At 51.7% G+C, this 21,291-nt stretch overlaps 1 protein-coding gene across 3 annotated transcripts in view; it reads right to left on the bottom strand.

Annotated features, from left to right (window-relative positions):
- ZNF423 (zinc finger protein 423) overlaps positions 1-21,291 on the bottom strand; it is a 333,820-nt gene that overhangs the window by 213,116 nt on the left and 99,413 nt on the right. For all 3 annotated transcript variants that reach the window (XM_038531091.1, XM_038531093.1, XM_038531092.1), the window contains exon 3: positions 7,200-7,400. In XM_038531091.1, coding sequence (XP_038387019.1) covers positions 7,200-7,400 — 201 coding nt within the window. The remainder of the gene's footprint in view (positions 1-7,199; positions 7,401-21,291) is intronic.

The raw sequence follows: 21,291 nt of genomic DNA, 5'->3' as shown, positions 1-21,291 counted from the left end.
GTGTCTTCAAGTTTTCTTTTTCTGTTTAGATTTCTGATCCATTTGGGATTTGCTCTGGCTTTAGGAGGACAGGGATCCAATTTCCTTTCTCCAGGATGGTTACCACATCACCCCAACCCCAGTTACTGAGTGATCCATCAGTCCTCCACGGATATGCAATGACACCTCTCTCAAACACTGAATTTCCAGCTCTATTTCATGTCCCTTTCTGCTCTTTCCCGTGCCACTCATCTGTTCCACACCACTTAGATTCCTACGGCTTCAGGATGTGTTTTAAAATCTGGTCTGGGGATCCCTGGGTGGCTCAGTGGTTGAGCGTCTACCTTTGGCCCAGTGCATGATCCCAGAATCCCAGGATCGAGTCCCACATCGGGCCCCCTGCATGGAGCCTGCTTCTCCCTCTGCCTGTGTCTCTGTCTCTCTGTCTCTCATGAATAAATAGAATCTTAAAAATAAATAAATAAAATAAAATAATTAAAATAAAATAATAAAATAAAATAAAATAAAACAAAACAAAATAAAATCTGGTCTGGTTACCCAGCCTTTCCCATCGCTCCTCTTGTTCAGAACTGTCCTTCGTCTCGCCACATGCCCATCTTTCCTTATGAACTTTAGAATCAACTCGTCCATGTCTAAACAAATCCCAATGTTACTTTCAGGGAGTAACATGAAGTTAACAGGTTCGTTCAGGGGAAACTGACCTATTTACGATATCGAGTCTTTCCACCCAAGGAAAAGGTCTGCTTTCTCATTTGGTGAGGTCTCTTTTGTGTCCCTCCAGAGCTCAGTGTGCTGGTTTGTTTGTCCTCTCCAACCATTTCACTGTTGCTTCCTGGGTCCGTTCCCTGGTCTTTCTACATTCTGTGACTCCCGTGAGCAGGCTCCTTCCTTGCTCTGTGTTTTCTAGCTGGATGCTGTTTGCATGCAGGAAAGCTTTTGACATGGGGGGTATTAATTGTGCTCAGGCCCCCAGGCCTTTTGCACTGCGAGACGCCGGCTGACACCAAGGCACAGTGCACCCTCCCCATGGGCAGAAGGCACTTGCGCCCTGCACCTGTGCACTTGGCAGCGCACCGCCCAGCGGCTGGCCCGGGCCGGCTCTGCTTTGCCCAAATGGAACCAGGACAAGGGGCGCCCCGAGCAATAGGCAGGGAGGGCCCCCACCCATGCTGTCAGAGGGAGAAAGGGCCTGAGCCGGCACACAAAGGCAGGATCCCGCCAGCCAGCGGACAGGAACGAGGCTGGCAAAGGTGCCAGCCTTCACGGAGCCCCAGCCCTGTAATTAGGACCCACAGGTCACTCTGGCCACAGCTGAACAAACCAGGGTGTAATTAACTTTCCACCCGGCTTTTTACACAGCAGCATTTCACCTTCGCCAGAAAAGGCGGGTCTGCCTTTCCGAAGGGGCTGGGGAAATACTCCTCGGTCCCAGTCCTCAGGAAGTGGGGGGCAGCTGAAGGGGGAGCAGCAAAATTAACCCACAGGGAGCACATTTTTTTGCTGTTGCTATTTGAACAAATCCCTCTCCATCTCCATCTTTTATTTTTTTTTTTTTTTAAGTTGAGCATTCAAAAAAGCCACGTCTGTCTGGAATTTAGTTGGAAATGGTTCACTGTCCCCAGTCCATGTTCTCAGGGTGAGCTGTTCGGATCTTAAATCTTAGCTCAAGCTCTGTAACCTCCAGCAAGATCCCCTACCTCTCTGAATCTCAGCTGTCTCATGTGTAAAATGGGGATGAATGGTAAAAAGTAGGATCACCCTGCTGGGACCATCAGGAAGACTAGGTGGGATCATTCCTTCATCCAACAAGCACATATGAAGCACCACTGCATGCCAGGCACTGGGCTAGGACATAACAGAGAACAAAACAGACATGGCTCTTGGCCTCATGAAGCTCAACAATAGTGGGGAGACCGGAGATAAACACATGAAAAACTATCGCAGGGGGCGCCCGGGTGGCTCAGTCAGTTAAGCAGCTGCCTTCAGCTCAGGTCATGATCCCAGGGTCCTGGGATGGAGCCCTGCGTCATGCTCCCAACTCAATGGCTGAGTCTGCTTCTCCCTCTCCCTCTGCCCCTCCGCACTGTTCATTTTCTCTCTCTCTCTCTCTCTCTAATAAATAAATAAAACCTTAAAAAAAAAAAACACTATTGCAGAATAACCGCAGCATCAGACTCATGTCATGCACTGTGTTGGGGATGGAGCTGCTGGCAGAGCGATCAGGGAGGCTTCGCCCACAGGGGAGCCCTGGGGGACAGCAGGGATCCCGTGTGCTTCAAGGATGCCTCTCTGCGGCCAGTGAGGAGCCTGGTCTGTGTCAGAGATCAGGGAATGGCGCCTGTTGAAAGAAACCAATGCTTGGTTCCACCCTGATCCTGAAGACAATTTCTCTTCTATGGAGAAGAGTGCCTGGCCAGGCCCAGAGTTAGAAACCTCAGTCTTTCTAAAGAGACTCCATCTGTCTTTCCCTACCTACGAAGAGAACAAAAACCATACTAGTGGTGCCTTTGTCGAAGAGGTTAGGGATTTCCAAAAGCCATCGGGTGCTCTGGCCCCAGGGACCTGCCATGTTCCAGGACTGGCACAGTGCACACCCCTGCTGACAGCCCCTTCCTGACACAAGGAAGAGCGTCCCTACAAAAGTCGGATCTAGAACATTACAAGAGCATGGATCCAGCACCCAAATGTCCTCGGGCAGTCAGCTTCATTAATTTAAGCCAAAGCGGCAGTCAGTGTAAATCACAGAGTATCCTTAAAAGGTAGTATTCGTAGGAGAAAGCAGTAAAACACTCCACCTGAATCCACACGGAAGGTCCACAGCTGACCTGCTTCAGTGAGCACATAAAATATTGGAATCGGCCCCTGGGTAAATCAAACCTCTCATACCTGCTTCCACGGTGCCCCAGGAAGTTTCCAGAGATACATTCTAAAGCAACTGAAGTCCTCAGGGCTTCTGGAAGATGATGAAAAACATCCCCTGCAACCGTTTATAAGGTCCACACATGCTCGGCCAACACTTCACAAACCAGGTCAACGTAAACTTTAGCCCACTCCCCGTGTTGACAGCATTCACCTTAGGAAAGCCTGAAGCAATGGAAACATTCTATCATCGGTTCAGACAGCCACCAAATGCTCTGGCCGTTTCCTCGTCCGGTGCCCACAGATGATGCTCCATGAGGAACAGACAGGCCCATCACAGACACCAAGGCAGCCTTTGTCCACTCTTGCTGTAGAAATCCTAATCTCCCGGCGGACCGATCTAAATTTCATATTTTTGTAGCACATGGACACAGTACCAGCAACCCAAGCTTTATCTGCTTGAGTGCTGCTGTATTAAAAAAAAGAAGGATCCTCCTCTCCCCTACCCAAAAAAGGGATTAATGGAAAAGTGGAGAAGATCATGTCGCAGCCTGGGAACCGTTCAGAACATGTGCAGTGAACAAATGCAGAGTCCAGAATGGCATGTGCCCCCGATGCCAAGCCCGTACACACGTGTCACTCAGTGGGCCGCGTGTGGAAGAGAACAAGGAGGAATCAGCTATTGGGGGTGTGAGCATCCACGGAGCGGATGGCTCTCGGCTGATCTCATTTTGTGTCAATGTTTGATGCCCTGTTGGTTTAAGGCCAGTTTGTCCTCAGACGCAAATGAGAGACAGGGGAGCAAAAAGTCGAGGAGAAAGAGGAGGGAGAGGGGCAGCCCAGGTGGCTCAGCGGTTTAGCGCCACCTTCAGCCCAGGGCCTGATCCTGGAGACCTGGGATCGAGTCCCGCATCGGGCTCCCTGCATGGAGCCTGCTTCTCCCTCTGCCTGTGTCTCTGCCTCTCTCTCTCTCTCTCTCTCTGTGTGTGTCTCTCATGAATAAATAAATAAAATCTTTAAAAAAAAAAAAAAAAAAAAAAAAAAAAAAGAGGAGGGAGAGAGAGAAAGAGGTCTGGGTTCTGAAGTCCGCGCTTGGACAGACTCTCCTGGCCCCAGCAGAGCCACTCCTGTGAAGGGGCAATGACGCAGGTGCCTTCTCAAGCTCCGGAATCTGCAAGTGAGGGTTCTTAGGTGCAGGGTCCCGGGACTTGCCTCCCCTCTGAATGCCACCAATGCCATCCTGGCAGGAAGTCTCCCCCGCCCCTGCTTTTGTGGGGAGCTTCCCACCACCTCAGAAAATCTCCGATCCTCAGCTACTCTTCCAGAGTCTGATGGAACGAGGCGCTGCCCCACCCCCACCCCAACGGCCACAGAAACACACAGAAAGAGCCAAGAGGTCACCCTGCTGAAGCAGTTTTAGAAAAGAACCCCATTCAAGATGGGCCCCCCCAACACACCCCACCTCCCCGGGACACACCTGCTTGGCCAAGGGTGTGCAGTCTCCACATTCCGGCAGTGACGGCCCCCAGCAGGGGACGAGTGGGGGACGAGTGTTGTTCACACCCAAGGCCTAATTCCCATTCCAGGAAGAGCGGACAGCGGGATTGACAGGTGGCGCTGCCCTTAGGCCCCAAATTCTCAAAAGCAGAGAGGGCCCGCCTTCCCTCCAAACAAGACTTGTTTGTTCCCTCAGAAACATCTGCTGAGCACCCAGAGCCCGCCCAGCCTCAGCAGAGCGGGGCCCTCTCTGAAATGGTCTTTGTCGGGCTGTTGAGAGCCTACCTTTCCCTCCAGGAGGACACTGGCCACACTGCCCGCCTGCATTGTCCCTCGTACAGTGGCCGGACGACCGATGGTGAGCATCCAGCAGCCCCCAGAGCCTGGCCCTGGCGACCCACTGGTGCCTTTTTGCGCCAGGTCCAAGTTTTTTAAAGCAGAAGCCAATTTGCACACATCTTATGCTAAAACCCAATCTATAAAAGACTTTTTAATGTGGACAGCTCCAACCGGAGTGGGTATCAGTGCCCCCTCAGTCAGACAGGCCCCAACACCCTCCCCAACAGTTCCAGAAACCTCTCTGGGGACCCAGTGGGGAAACCACTGCAGATCAGAGAGCGTGCAGGCGGCCTAGGTAGGGACCTGCTTTGAATGATACGCGCACAATTCCCAGTGGTTTATCTTGTCACTGGGTAATCCTCAGAACCTAAGACCTGGGGGGAAATCGCTCCTCACATATTTCTTCCATGTCAGGGAGACTCTCCCAGACTGGGTCACACCTTCACTGGGCGGTAATGAATTTCTCAGGGATGCTATTAGGCAAGGTCATTTCCCATACTCTTTTAAGGAATTTCTGACTCCCTTCTGATGCTCCAGGGCTGGGGGATCCCTGGCTTCCACGTCCCCATGGAGGTAGTTAGCGGGGTCCTGTTAGGAAGCAGGCAGGAGTATCGGTGGCTGAAGACCCTGCAGACAGAGCTCCCTTGATGTCAGCCAGGCTGAGGCTATGGAGAGAAGAGACAGCCACTGGGAAAAGAATCCTGCCCAGGACCAAAGCACAATTAGCTACTCCTTCCAGCACAGAACCCTGCTACACAGCCTCAGAGCCTCATGTTGGCCCTACTCCACCTAGAAACACCACCATTAAAAAAAAAAAAAAGAAACACCACCATTCTCAAAAGTGTGAAGAGAGACAGAGTATCTCCTCGGTTCTAAAGAACTGAGTAGGGCTGGGCCTGAGGCCTCCCTCCAAGAGCCACAGAGACTCAACGTGGCGTCACTTCACAGGAGTCCTGAGGGGCACTGCGTTAATGCGAACTGAGCCCCACATGTTCTTTTACATTTAGAAAATAAAGAGAATCACTTTTAATTAGAAGATCCATTCATTGATTGTTTTCCAAGTCGGGGACAATATTTCATTCCTGCCGTATCGTTAAGACTCCACCTCAGTTCTGGGCTAAATAAAGAAGCACACAGGCCATCTCTTGCTTTCTCAAGCAGGATGAGAGTCCTAGAGAGGTCCTGGCTCAGCCACCAAACCCCGGGTGACCTCAGTCCATCACCATCCCCTCTCCTGCCCCAGTATTTCCTCCTCAGGAAATGAGGGCACTGAAAAGCCAACCACATGTGTCTCTTCCAATTCTGATTCTCAGCTTCTAAGTTGGCTGTTGCCTCTGCCTGTGGTTGAAATACCACAAATTCCCAATAACTGGGGTTTGGTTTGCTGAGCCCCCCAAAAGTCCAAAACTGTAAAGAGTCCTGTAGGGTCCACTGTTTTTGGTTATATGTTTTCTCCAGAGGTTGAAAACCAGGGATTCGGTCTAAACAGGGCTGTGCAGGTACAGATGTCACCAGAGGGAAACTCATAGTTCCCCAAACACTTGGCTTTCAAGCTTCTAAAAAAGCCATGAAAAGTAGAGGAGGCAAGAGTTTTGCATACTAAACTACTACTTCCAACCAGCCAAATTTCCCCAAAAAAACCAGATGACAGGTTCCCTTTGGAATACTGGTCTCAGAGTTTAGCTCCTCTCCCTACAAATCGGCATCCAAAGTCTTGCATCAACAGCCACGGTGGTGAGAGATGTCAGGGACAGCTGTGTAAGGAACATAGCTCGGGGCCTGAAGATGTGTCAGCCCCCTGTTCCTGTGGCATCACTGCCACAGCTCCAGGCAACACACACCCCCCACTCTCCCACTCCATCCATCCCGTGTGACCCAGACACGCATGACTCATGATGTCTTAAATCGCTCCTGTAAAACCATGGGCTTGGCCACCTTCCCTGCAGCTGCCAAGACTGGAAACAGGGCTACAGGTGGGTTTAGCGGAACAGCTCCCAGCCACCCCTCTCCTCCTCAGAGAAGCAGGAAACCAAGTACAGAGGTAGAACCAGGGCCCTCTCTGCATGAACGAGCTCTTGTTGGCCTTTCAAATTCTCCCCATCTCATCCAGGCCCTGCCTCGGAGCCCACTCCTTCACGCACCTTTCCATACTTAAGCTACTTCACTTTGCACTAACAACCTCTTAGTCGCTGGGTTTCCAAAAGGCCTTCCAGAAATCCAAGGTGCAGACCCTACCCACTAAGGGCCCACATTCTGTAGACTGCAGTTTTGGGGAGGCAACGACAGGGCCCCCTCACCGAATCCCTGCTTGCCAGAAAGCTGTTGCTTTTATTTTTAATTTTATTTAAAAGGCGGATACAGGGTACCCAAGACACCACAATAAAATGACATTAACTGTAAAATTACATTATTAATTCTTTAATCTCACTTGAGGCTTCAAGCTGTTGCTATGTCCAATTATCCGTATAACCACCTGTCAGAATCCCGGTGCTATTTAGCATTACCTCCAGGACAGCGGTGAGCCCGGTGGTCCGTCAGGTCTGCCAGACACTCGAAGTCCTGCTGACAGTGATCGCAGGTGTAAATTGACTCATCCTCCATGTCTTCATCGTCCTCATTTCTCTCCTCTTGACTTGTCACGCTGTTCCTGTCTTCCAGCGCACGGCTGGTTTTCCGATCACACTCCGGCTCTCCTTCCAGGCCTCCTGCCAACAGGAAGAATACAGTCCATGTCAGCTGACGGGGTCTTGGGAAAGGGTTTTAAAAGAATCACCCAGCATTTATTAAGATACATTTAATTACTCTACCTCCCAGGGTCCATTATTCTTGACACCTCTCAGTATATTAATATATGGGGGTTTTTTGTAGCATGCGGTGCCATAATTCTCAACTAGATTCTTTAATTCTTGGTGCAAATCTTCTCGGGGGATTTCCTGTCATCTTCCCTCTGAGCGTGGATGCTGGGGGTCGTGACCCATCACGGAGGTGAAAATGCCTTAGCATTTTGTCTCCTGAAAACCCAATTCTCTTACGCACTTCTCCAGAGCCTCCTCCTAATGCATCTAAACTTTTAGTTTTCCCCAAAGCCTTGCAATTTAAGGGCAAGGGATCTCTTAGCCGAGTTCACCTTCCACACAGCATGCCTCCCAATGTGGTGATATTGGCTCTGTTCTTTGCAAACATGTCCTGATTCTGGAACCAAGGAAGCCCGTGTGTTTGTAAGACCACGGAGAGTCAAATCACAAGCTAAAATGCATCTGAGTCCCCACTCATGCCCTGGGATCAGCCCAGACAGTGAGAGCCAGCTTTGGAATCATTCAACCAACTTCTGTAAAATAAATCACCTATTCTGCGCTTAGCACTATGCAGACACGTGGCTAAGCGGCACAGCAAAGTTGACTTAATGATCATGATAGCGATGCCTTGTGATTCATGTAGTGTTCCACACTTTCTCAAAGCCCCGATTACATATGCACAGCCCCATTCCCTCGGCTTTCACTTTCTAGTGCTAAAAGGGGGCTCAGGCAATCATGTGCTCCTGCCCCTGTCCACAGAGAGGGACACCTTTGTTATTTCCATTTCATAGGTAAGGCACCTGACATCCTTCCAGGCACCCAACAGACGTTTAACTCCACATGCTAACTCCTGTCCAGTGCACTTCCCGGCACTGCTGGGGGACACGGAGCACAGCCTCAATCTGAGAGATTAATAGGGCACATCAGGAACTTGTAAGTCACAGTGCAAAATATGCATGGTAAATCTAACGCACAGAATATAACAATAATCCCAACAAATGTCAGTGGATTAAACTTCCTCATTAAAGTACAGAGACTCGAACTGGAAAATCAAAGTGTGTGTTATATTTTCTACAGTCCATCCTGGAAAACAATCTACCCATCCAGAAACAAGTACAGATTTGAATTAAATAGAGAAATCTCTATTATGCATAAGGACACTGATGGATGCAAACATACACGCATACGTAAAGATGTGTGTGTGCCCACGTGTGTGTACACGTGCGTGTGGCACATAACACTGCAGTTACAGAAAAAAGCCTTCAGCACACAGCCTTTAAACCCCCAAGGACTAGTCGCCAAAGCAAGGAAGAGAAACGAAGTAAAGAATGCATTCGATTCGAGGTGAAAGCCACAGTCCTATAAATATTTCAATTTAGAAACAGATAATGTTATAAGGGATCTATTTCTCCCATCTGCACAAAACACGCACTTCCAAGCACCCGACATCAAGAACCTGCAAACACAAATCAGCTCATCGGAGAGCCAGCTGCCGCCTTCCGTGGCGGGGAACGTGGCATGACACGCTGCTTGCAACTGCTCGGAGGCAGTAAAAATCAATGTTTCCATTTGTGGCCCATCAAAACATCTCTCTTCTTACCAATTAAGGGATGTACAATTTTTAGGTTCTTTTATTATCAGAACACGCCAACTCCTGGCAATACAGAAATCCCATTAAAAGCCAGGCAGCATATTTATCTCAGGAAATCTGATCGGCTACTGCCGTGGTGACAAGGAATAGAAAGCAAAGAAATGAGAAATATCATTTGGAGCCTTCAATATTATAAGTCATCACACAACCACGGTTACACAGTCAAGCGCCTGTCTCTGAAATTCCTAGTTTACAGTCTCTTTCCTTAATAAAAAAAAAATTTTTTTTAAGTGTTCTGAAGAGGGGCGGGGGGAGAAGAACCATCATTCCAGCTTTATCTACTACACCAAATCTCCAGATAATAAGTTACATTCGGCACCACACTTGTGCTACTTTACTTAACATACAATTTAATAGACATATTTAAATTATCCCCTTGTTATTATTTTTTTTTTTTTGCCATATTTACTTGGCAGCGCTTTCCATAATAGCTCATCTAATCCACAACTGGAACCACAAACATTACAATGCATTTGATCTCTTTAAATCTGGTACATCCTGTTGACTCAGGAGTAGATAAATCAGAATGTCAACTCTTGGGTTTTTATAAGGCAAAAACCCATAAAGTCATCCAAGAGCATAAATCTGTTTTAAGGAACTGTCACCTCCCCTGCCACCGTCTACTAATGGGAAAGCAAGGTGGCTGCACACAAAAGGGGCAGGGGAGAAGAGGCACGTGGAGGTGGGGGGGGCCCCCCCATCCTCTGGGGTTCCAGGGGGTCGTGCGGCCAGCCAGCCTGCCCCTCAGGAAGCAGAGAGAGAAGACAGTGGCCTGAAGATGTTGGGGAGCAGGACCGCCTGAAGACCCAGTCCTGGAGGGGCCCTCTGCGTGCTGCATGCACGGAATCAGGACCACAAAACAGGAAGCCCTCCATCCGGCGGGCTTGACTCCCCGCAAGGCACTTTCATTGCTGCATGTCTCAAGCTCACACTAGGGGAAAAGAGCTAATGGTGCTATCTTTCCATTTGCAGATGAGGAAATAGAGGCTCTAGGGGGTCATCCAAAGCCATGCAGGGGATTTCTGACGTTAAGCAGCGCGCCCTTCCCCCCAGGCCTGGGGCCTGTTGGGGCCCTAAGCTCTCCAAGGCCCAGGAGGAAACAGCTCTGAGGACGCTGTCCCTGCTGGAGCACCTCTTGGGGTCTCCTCATTCCCAGATCCCCCTCCCGGAGCACCTACTCAGGAAGCCCCTGGGAAATGAATGAATGAATGGCCCTTCCCTCCTCCATGATGGCCCTGCCTGTCCCGTGTCCTGTCTCCATCCAGCCCTGAGTGAGCACAGACGCCACCACCAGCCCTGAGTCCCCATCCCAAGGGTACCTCGAGTTTCTAGACACTGTAATCTCTGGGCCTGAACTACAGGTGACCCACTGGTCTCTCCCATCAGCAGGCTGAGGTGGTCATTCTTCTCCACCCAGGCTTCTGGGGCTGAGAAGGACTTCCAGAACACAGACACTGAAGGCTTTCCTTGCCTCGGCTCCATTCACGTCCTCCTGGGAGCTGCCTGGAGCTATCAGAAGTGCACCCCGGGTAAGGGTCCCCCTGAGCTGAGCAGTTGTGAGTGGGGACCTCTCGCTGAGGGTCACCAAGCCCTGGACTCTCTGGCTGGTTGACAAAGCTCCCCATCTCCCCAGCCTCACGTCCCCCATTAGACAACTCACACCCTCACTGTTTGCTGATGTGCCCACCGATGTGTGCTTGTGCGCTCCTTTGGCCAGGAGCAGCTAGCGTTTATTGAGGACTTGCTGCATGCCAGGTACCTTCTGTGTGGGCACTGGTGCCAAGCAAGGCCACCAGGGGCAGGTTTCAGACACAGTTGTGTCTGACTCAGAAGCACCCTGCTACACGGTCTCCCCACAGTAGAGACTCAATGAAAACCTGTTGAGAAGTCTGTAAACCCTTCACAATCACATGCTGGGTCCCTGTCCAGGCCCCGGAGGTCCAGTAAGGGCTCTGCTGACCTCACTGACTTATCACTTACCCACAGCCACACAGACCTTCTTTCAATCCCTTAAAATGTAGGTTTGTCCTGCCAAGGGCTTCGCATTCCTGTTCCCTGGTGACTCATCGCCCAGCTCAGAGGGCTCCCCACAGGCCTGAGCGCCAGTGTCACTTGGATCCCCAGCACTCCTTCCCCATAGCGCCTTTCCCTTTGCCACCACTGCATTTGGCACAATGTTCACTCACGCTTTTGAAGGTTACCTTTCTTCCTCCCCACCTCCCTGTGGCACCTGGCATTTTCCAAAGACATCAGTAGCCACACCTCCCAGTCCACGTGCCCTTCTGTAGTGAGACCCTGCACTCACCCACCAAGAAGAAGGATCTAATTCCCCTCCACAGCTGCCCTTTTGGCTGGCCGCAGTGACTCCCTTAGTATGTAACCGAAGCAATGTTCCAGGATTTCTGAGGCCAGATCAGAAGGATTGCAGCTTCCACAGGGTCTCCTGGTCTCTTGGATAGAACCAAGCTGCCATACCATGAGAGAGTGTAGTTCCTCCTGTAGACAGCACCACCAGAGCTCCCAGCTGTCGGCACCAACTGCCAGCCGGGGGAGTGCACCACCTTGGACATGCAACCCCGACGAGCCTTCAGATGACATCAGATTCAGCTCACTTGGCAACTACATGAGAAATGCCAAGTGGGACCACCAACCAAGTCCACCCACAGAGCTGTGTGAAATAGTAATCATTACTTTAGGCCATTGAGTTTTAGGGTGGTTTGTTACAGTGTAATGGACAGCTGGAATGCTCCCTGCCCAGACCACAAGCTCCATGAAGGCAGAAGCTCTGTTGGTGCTCAGTACTGTCTCCCCAGACCCTGGTACAGACAGACACACGGTGGGGGGCTCAATGTTCAATGAATGAAAAAATCGGTTTCAAAGAAACATGTCTCCAAATATCAACACACAAGACGATTAAGTATCATTGGGTTGAACCACACAAAGTTGCCGTCTTCATGAGTCAAAGAAGCTGAATATTGGCTGAATATTGGCTCACCTCAAATGGTTCAGCCTAACATATGATGGGGCCACTCTGGCCTGCCAGCTTCTTCCTCAAAGCAGGAAGAAGAGGATCATCTAGACTGGTGGACCCCACTACACCACATCCGTACACCTCACAGTCCCTGAGCCCAAGGTGTGGGTTTGAGGAACTTTCTATGAGCAAAGAGAGGAGTAACAAAACCATGTTGATTTGCCACTTTTCATCAGAAAGCAGTGAATTGTTCCACCCTAAGCAGCCTCACTGAACCACTACCCACGAGAAAGGGCTTTCATTCAAGATGACAATCCGAGGCCAGTGGAACCCTACAGAAAGAGTGCACAGCAAGAGATGCTCAGCAAGAAAAGTGGACCCCCATCCTCTTGAGGGAAGAGGCAGGAGAAACTGAGTCAGGGATACAGGGAGGTGGCTCTGCCTACCCTCTTCCACACCCTCACCCCCCGAGGGATGCTGACCACAGTAGGAGCATTTCTGGCACTGTTCTACGCTCACATCCCATGCCCTCATCATGGGATGATGCATACCCTTATGCAAAGGGTTGGTCTCCCCACTCTGCAGATGGGAAAGCCAAGGCTCAGGACCACACACAAGTCATACACACTGGGAAGGGTGGAGGTTGGACTCAAACCCACACCTCCTGACTACAGATCTCTACTCTTAACCACTGCATGGGAGGGCAAAAAGGGGATGTCTGTGAAACGGCTGAGCAAGGGACAGCTGGCTGAGCCTTGTGCCAGGAGAAAGGGAAAGGGGATCAGCCCCAGGGGGGCGAGGGCAGGCTGCCCGCAGGCCACCAGGTCTGGGAACTGGACATTTCCTACCTTCTCAGCGAGGCTTCTGGAGCTCATGAGTCAGGGCTGGTGGGGCCTCACCACCCCCAGGGGCAAGCTGAGGGCAGCTCAGTCTGAGAACGCCAGTAAGGGTCTCCTGCCTCTGGCCCCAGCGCCCAGCCAGCATGAGGGACCTAAGTAAGAAGGGCAACCCTCCTCTTCCTGGCAGGGACTGTGAGGATCAGCTTGCCAGCAGGGAGTCCCGGACACCCTGAGGACCAACCAGGGACCACTGGGAGTCCCGCCTCTGGGGCCCCAGGGCTGAGTACCTGCCCAGTGGAGGCAGGAAGCTGGAAGAAGCCCCATAAGCCAAGGAGAGAGGAAAAAGGGCAGAGCTTGGGCAGCCCGGGTGGCTCAGTGGCTTAGCGCCGCCTTCAGCCCAGGGCCTGAGCTGGAGACCCGGGATCGAGTCCCACGTCCAGCTCCCTGTATGGAGCCTGCTTCTCCCTCTGCCTGTATCTCTACCCCCCTCTTCTGTATCTCATGAATAAATAAATCAAATCTTTAAAAGGGGGGGGGCAGAGCTTGAGAGCCATGAGATACACCAGTGCCAATAATCACACATGTTCATTCATTCTTTCCTTCATTCATCCCACAAACACATATTGAGTATCTACTGAGTGCAGGCATCACATGCACACACTTGCTACAACACACAGGGTGCTCCCCAGTCTTATTCATCTTGAAGGCCTCAAAGCCCACACAAAGCCAGCTCAACAAATATGGGGGTGGTAAATGAGTGAACATATGAATCCATGAATGCTGAAAGGAGATACAAGGGTAAGTGCCGGCAGCCAGAGCCAGCGTGAGTTAGGGGCCCAGATCCCAGTCTTAGCTCCAGCATCCCCACCACGCCCCTAAGTGACCTTGAGCAAATCCCTTCTCCTGCCTGACAATGATCTCTTGTCAGTAAAGAGCCCAATCATGATAGACATGACAGGTGGAGGGGAGGCTCACCCAAATGGATGCCCGTGGATGCAAAGATTGTGCGCAGAGCTGCACACTTATATGTGCAAGGCCAGGAGCCCTGTAAGCCCTGTTTCTTTGGAGAAACCCAGAGGAGGCTGAGGCTGGGCAGGTGCGGAGAGGCAAAGGTGCACGGCAAGGGTGCTGGGGAACAGAGAGCAAAGCAAAACCAGGAACAGAGCCAGGGGACAGTGGGAAGGCAGGGGAGTTGGCTTCCGGACGACCAGAGTCCCCCCAACCAAATCCACTTCTCATCCCCTCTCCCAAGAAGACTCGGATGGGAGGCAGCACCATCTACCCCTGCAGAAATTGAAACCACTGGATAGTGACTTCCAGGCACATCCAGGGCTCAGCCAGGGAGCCCTAATAACTGTACAGGAAGCTCAGGGAATGGCAGCGCAGGGGTCCAGCAGGGCTGATGGGCCAGGTTGCTGCAGTGAAGACCCCCATCAAGCAATGACACACCAGCAGCAGACAGCTGGAGTCACGCTCCAGGGGCCGTCAGGACGACGCACAAAGAAGGGAAAAGAATCACAGACTGTGGAGCCAATGTGTCTGGGTTCAAATCCACATGCTGGGGGACCCTGGATAAGTCCCTTACCCTCTCTGAGAAAAAAAAAAAGGAAGTTCAATTATGTTAATGAGGTAATATTATACAAAGCCTGATACCTGGCCTGCAATAATCCTGGAGAAGAGCGTAGCCACGATCACTGTCTTATTATTGTTCTTATCGCTCAAACCAATGCTGGTAGCATCATGACTCACACAGGAGCTGGAGACACAAGGGGAGTTCTAGCCAGCCTCAGGCTCCTGAGGATGCAGAATGTCTGGGTACAGGGCCACCCAAAGACACAAAAATGTCGATATAGAGAAGAAAATCCCCCGGAGCAAGAGAGGAAAGTCCTGGGCTCCCGTCCAGGCTCCCCCCTTCTACACCGTGTGACCTCAGTAAGTGACAAGCCCACCTCCTCCAGGAAACAGCGTGACCTCCACTGGGGGGGGGGTCAGTCCCAGCCACCACCCCCCCATCCCAGGGCTGACAGTGTAGACATGTTTACTTTAGAAAACACAAGCCAGTTTTCCTGTGCTCCCCGCCTGGATGTAGTTGGGGGGCTCCCAACAGAATTCATAGTCTAGGAGGGTATCTACCATTTCCAAAGCGTTTTTCCTAGAGCAACATTTTTCTTTAATAGAGAACGCATACTCCATCCTAACAGCCTGCCTATCTCCTAAGGAAAAAAAAGGGTTTTACTAGCAGCGTGTTCCCTGGGGCCAGAGCAGAAGGAAGCACTTCCAGAACCTGGGCGCTAGGTCAAACCCCTGGCTTAACCTGAGCTCGCTGTCTGGGCTCTGCCTGCAGAGAAGGGCACGGTGTCTGTGAGCACTTTCTCATGCACGCCTGGGCTGGTGGGATGGAGGACAGGGAGGGGCTGGGCCCGGGCCGGGCAAGGAGCCTGCCAACCCCAATTAGACACTCGGCTTGTGCATCCAGTGCTGGCCCCAAATTCCACGAGGCAGCCACTATTTATCTTCAGATTTAAAATATCTGCAGTGCAGGCAGCAGGGTAACATTTAACACTCAGCCTAAAGGGTCCCCTTGGCAGCAGAGCTGTAGGCAAATATTTTAACACATAATTTGCTGTCCAAGTTCCGCTTCTTAAATAAGGAAGCAACTTCCGGATGGCTGTCTGGGGGGGCGCCTGTTGCTCCCCTGTCAGTGCTGACGGCTCTGTGAATGGAATTTCAAAGCCACGGTCAGTCAGATGTCTAACCTGACCTGGGCTGCATCACACAAGCCTTGCATGCTGGGATAACCCACTCTGGCTGACGACGCCGGACTGGGTATCGGGCCTCCCTCTCCGCAGGCCCATGGCTGACCACACAAATGACTACAACCTTCCTGAGGATGTCTCTTGAGTTGTCAGGAACTCTAGAACCTGAGCCCAAAATGATTACAGCAGTGTAGAGGATGGTAATCACTTCCCTCAGACCAGACCTTTTCATTCATTTGCATCCCTTACTCAGTGATCCGTGGCCCCACAAAGGAGATGTTACCATTGTACCTATTTTACAGATGGCAAAACTGAGGTTCAAATGGCTGAGAGAGCTCCTCATTCCCCATCACTCAGCTCATGAGCGGGCCAACGCTCACAACTCCAGTGCCCTCTACTGTTATACGAATGAGTAGATCTGTGGAGGAGGCTGGGGCAGCCAGACACCCACCCAACAGGCTGGCCCCTGCTCAAATGCTCTACATGGTCACCATACAGAAAAGTGACACCCAATACAGATACATCAACTGACTTTTAAAAAAAGAAGAAGAAGAAGGAAATCCATGTTTTTATGTGAAATCTCTTAATTTTTAAATGTTGACTTCAAGTTTTAGGAAGTGCGATGTGGACAAAACAATAGGCCTTAGGAGGGCTGGATGCAGCCTGGGGCAGGGGGTGCGGGGGTGGTGGTGGTTGTCCAAGGCAAACACAAGCAGTGCAGACGGAGCCCAGGGCCCTGCCATGAAGGATGTGCAGCAGGAGCCCTGAGCCCTGAGCCCAGGACACTCTGCTCCATCCTCACCAGACAGGAAGGTTGTTAGCTGGGCGAAGACGGAAGCGTCCCTTCTCTGGAGATTTAGAACCTGCATTCCAGTCCACTCCCATGTGACCTCAGTGGCTTATACGTCTGGGCCTTGTTCTCCTCACCTAAAATATGGGATGATATCACCTCCTCCTGCTCAGGTGGCCCCAGGTCTCTGCCACCCGGGCCCTGGTGGGCAGCAAGCTCCCCAAGAGCTGAGCTCAAACGCCCCACACGTCAAGTCAGTCAAGTTTCCTGAGCACCTGCTGTGCGCCCACTGCTGTTCTAGGCGCTGTGCGTGCATCACAGAATAAAGCACGGCTGCGTGCCCGGGTGAGGCCGACATTCCATCAAGAGCACCCTGCCCTTTAGGGGTAAGTGCGTGCAGCACGAATGCATGAGCGCCCTCCCGGAGGGTGTGCAGTGCGGAGCCCAACCCCAAAGGCAGAGAGAGGCGGCGGCTGCCCCCAGACCCGGCTCCCTGCCACGATGGGTGAGGGAAGGAGCAGAAAGAAAAGGTGGTAGAGGTCAGGAGCGGAGGACAGAGGGGCAGAGCAGGAAGGAGAGAAAAAGCAATCACAAGCACCCCCACCAAAAAGGGGGGGTTATATTTTTCCAGCAAGTCGTTAACAGTGTCACTCCTCCGAGCCTCACCATCTTAATAAAACTGATCTCGCCGCATGCAGTAATGAAGAGCGGTCGGACAAAGCCACCCTGGAACCATGAAAATTGTGCGCTGCTACCTCCTCGTGACCTCCTGAGGCTGTGACCACTCTGCCCTCTCCGTGCTGTCATGTTTGGTCTCCCGACGGCTGCTGGGAAGGAGGAGATGGAGGAGCGGCCGGAGGTGGGCAGGGGAGGGAGGGCGGCGGGGCAGCGTGGGGAGCTCGATAAATCCAGCTAATTTGTGGCCTGCGCCGTGGCCTGGCGCTCCTAATTGCTCCCGGTCCTGGAGCAAGACGCAAGGCGAGGATGCTGGGGGACAAATCACCCCCTGGTGGCCAGGGCAGAGAGAGGAGCCCCTTGTGGGGAAGAGGAGGGGGCGGGGGGAGGGCGTGTACCCCAAAGACTGGACCAGTGGCTCAGTGTCCAAGGCAAACACAAGCAGTGCAGACGGAGCCCAGGGCCCTGGGGCCACGCCGAGGTCACTGGGGGACCCCAGCAAGCCGCACCCCCTCCCTGGACCTCGGCTGCCCCCATCTAGGAATTGAGGCATGGACCGTGGAGCAGCAATTTCTAAAACAGAGCACCTTAGTGACTCATCACCGTGCCAAGGGCAGACCCGAGGGCAGAACCCCGATGCACCAAAGGGAGTCCACTCTGTCCACGTTAGACCCTGGGTCCCCACAGAGAGGTGTTTTCTGGCTCCACTCTAAAACCAGAACATGTCCAAAAGCTCACTAGCCAACTCCTCCTCACTGTCCACGCCCCAAAGCTCAGGGAACCTTCACCCCCACAGGCTGGCCACCCAGGAGCTCAGGACACTCCCTGGGCACCTTTTGCTCCTGCTCTGGTCACAACAGCCATGGCCCTTTCTTTGCAGGATACCTGACCGTCTCCTCCTGGGTCAGGGAGCAGACCCCAAGTGGCCAGGATCAACAAGAGGCTAGCTCATCTTGCACCCCCTCCCCCACCCGCAGGCAGCGTAGAGCCGGGCACATAGCAGGTGCTCAATAAATATTTGTGGGGTGAACCAGTGAACAAAACCACCTGGAAGGGCCCTTCCTACTCTAACACCCAGACATCCAGCCACAGGTCTGGGCATCACTGGGGAGGGTCAAAAACGGGAGCAAATCCAGGAACAGACCCCCGGTCCTGCCCTCTGCCCTAAGACACAGAGGGTGGCAAGGATACCCTGCCCTCAATCCTCAGGAGCCACCCACCCAGGCTCCCGGCCTGCCGCTGTAACCCAGAGGCCACTGCCAGCCCCTTGCCAGTGACTGACCCAAGTCTCCCATCCCGGCCCAGGAGCCCAGGAGCCACAGTGGAAAAGCTGTGTAAAGCCGTTAAAAATTAACAAGTTTCTGGGCATGGAGACAGCCTGGTGTGCAGCAGCGTTCCAGGGAATACTGAAATAGCGCCTGGAGGACCAGGAGCGTGTCTGATGGAGTGGTTCTTACCATGTTGTTGCTACTGAGGGAGAAGCCAAATGGTAGCATGCTCAGCTTGCAAGCAGCCGGTACCACTGAGCCTCCACCCAGGCCCTGCACTCCTCCAAGGGCCCACGCGAGCAGTGAGCCTCTCCAGGAGACCACGGAAGTCCCTCCCCACTTAACCTTATCCACCCGCTAAGGCCCGCCAGCTTTCCACGAATTTCCCTCCGGCCCACAAAAGGGTGTCAAGTCCCACAAGTGAGCTGTAAGACATTCCAGAAGAGTCTCCAAGCAAACCTAGATCCTAAGACAGCTGATAGAACAAAGCCAACGGCCCACACACAGTTGAGGGGCCTCGGCATGAATATGGCCAACCCCTCAGGCGGGGCGCCCCCTTCCCAGGAGACGGATTTTATTTTTTTTAAGATTTTATTTATTTATTCACCAGAGACATAGAGAGAGAGAGAGAGAGAGAGGCAGAGACACAGGCAGAGGGAGAAGCAGGCTCCCCACCGGGAGCCGGATGCAGGACTCAATCCCCCGAACCCCAGGATCATTACCTGAGACAAAGGCAGATGCTCAACCCCTGAGCCACCCAGGCGTCCCCCCAGGAGATGGATTTAAACAGGCAGTGCACTGGGCCCATACCCATCCAGGAGAGCAGGACCTGCGTGGTGCCTGGGACTCTTGGAGAAACATTCCCACACAATGAGGAACAGAGACCTGGAGAGAATTAACCACAGATCAAAGGTCAAGTGGGCAGCGCAAAAGAAACTTCCAGACCCACCCCAGGGGCCTGGCTGCCTCCTCCACCATGGCCAATATCCGCATGATCTATATGCACACGCACACCCGCACCCCATCACCACCCCCCGCTCATCCTCAAACCATCACTTAACTCGGATTTCAAACTGCTCGCGATGTTCTTTAGTCAACATGAAGCAGAAACCTTTTATTAAATGCTGCTAATTTTTTATTGATCACACTGTGAATCATTTCATTTTCCATTACCGCAAATGTCTCCTATCAGGGCTCCACGATTCTGCTTCTTTATTCCGTTCTCAAGCAACTTGTCACTTTTAATCAGTTTCCGGTTTCAGTATTGCTCAAAAATTAGAAAGCGGGGCTCTCTGTATCATTACTGCTTTTGTTTAAAGACAAAAAAAAAGTTTCCATACAGGAAAGGTTATTATACTTGGAATAAATATACATGAATCAAATTCAAATGAAATTCCTCCCTGACTCTAACCAATTTTAGCATTAGCTTTTATAATTTTTTTAGGTTTATTTTCACGGGAAGACTGTTCATAATTATTGCTCGTGCTCTCCCAAAACACTTATGTTACTAAAGTGTGAAATGTCTTCTAACACAAAGACAGATCTCTGGGAAGTAATTACAGAAATGCATTCAGGGGCAATAATTCTATATTAGCTGTCAGCAGCAGACATCCTCTGAAAGGCACTTGTTATGAAGGAATTATTTGTGTTACCATTGAAGGCATGGCAGGCAAGCCCAAACTGAAAGGCTGCGTCCGACCAGAAACACGGGCCTCCTCATCGAGGGTCAAATTAAGTTTAAATCATTACCTTGAAGCCAAGCAAACGCGTACCTGACTGTCTATTGTGGAGACGGTTTTGAGACGCACTCGAGCACGACGTGGTCTTCCCGTTGCCAGCGTGGCGCAATTACCCTGAGTCTCAAAAGGATTCTGCTGGGAGCTTGTCACAATAGGGAGAGAGGAGGTGGCAGGGTGTCTATTAAATGCTAACTCATGTCACCAAACAGAATTTTCAAGAATTATAAATTGCCGAGATGTCTCGCAGCTGACCCCCTCGCGTTAAGAAGAGCCTAGAATATTACCAGGAAAGTGCAAGAATTTGCATCAAAGGCAGGAAAGGACTCTGTGGGGAACCCAAGGGGTTGCAGCCGAGGGGACCGAGGGGACTGGGACCCAGAGGATTATCTCCTTGCCCCCGTGGAAGGGACAGGTGGGGTTTGGGCGGCTATACCGGCTCCATCTGGGGCAAACAGCCCACGATGAGGACAGGTGGAAGCAGCACTAGAGGGAACTAGGAGACGGCCTGCATTGTCCCCTAAAAACAGGCATGACCTTGGGTCAGTCCAGTCATCTCCCATCTCTGAGCCTCAGCTTCCCCACCTGTAACAACATCCTGCATCGACACCAATTCAAGGATATTAGATGAACAAATGGAAGCAAAGAAAGTGCCGTGTTAGCCCCTCCTGCTCCAGGCTGGTTCTCCCACCTGTAAAACAGCAGGATTGGTTCTAGGAGCCATTCACAGACCCGCCTGGCCTCTGAGAGCCGGGAAAAAGCTTCGGGAAAAGAGCAGAGTATCTTCCCACATTCAACGGGGCCCACAGACACCTCCGGGGATCTAGTTGAGATGAGCCTCAGTTTCCCGATGAACCTCAGTGTCCCACCTCTAAAAAGCATACACAGATCACTGCCCTCGGTGGTACTCGTGAATCAGACAGAGAGACAGAGACTTAGGGCTCTTTAATCTGCTCACTCACTATTGCTTCCAAAGAGACTGGCACTTTCTTTTCTTTTCTTTTCTTTTTTTTTTTTTTTTTTTTTGAGAATTTTTATTTATTTATTCATGAGAGACACAGAGAGAGGCAGAGACACAGGCAGAGGGAGAAGCAGGCTCCCTGTGGGGAGCCCGA

The sequence above is a fragment of the Canis lupus genome, chromosome 2, assembly GCF_011100685.1.
Source record: "Canis lupus familiaris isolate Mischka breed German Shepherd chromosome 2, alternate assembly UU_Cfam_GSD_1.0, whole genome shotgun sequence".
Lineage (NCBI taxonomy): Eukaryota > Metazoa > Chordata > Mammalia > Carnivora > Canidae > Canis > Canis lupus.
The sequence above is the reverse complement of the archived record's forward strand: the minus strand, read 5'-3'. Positions and strand labels throughout refer to the sequence as shown.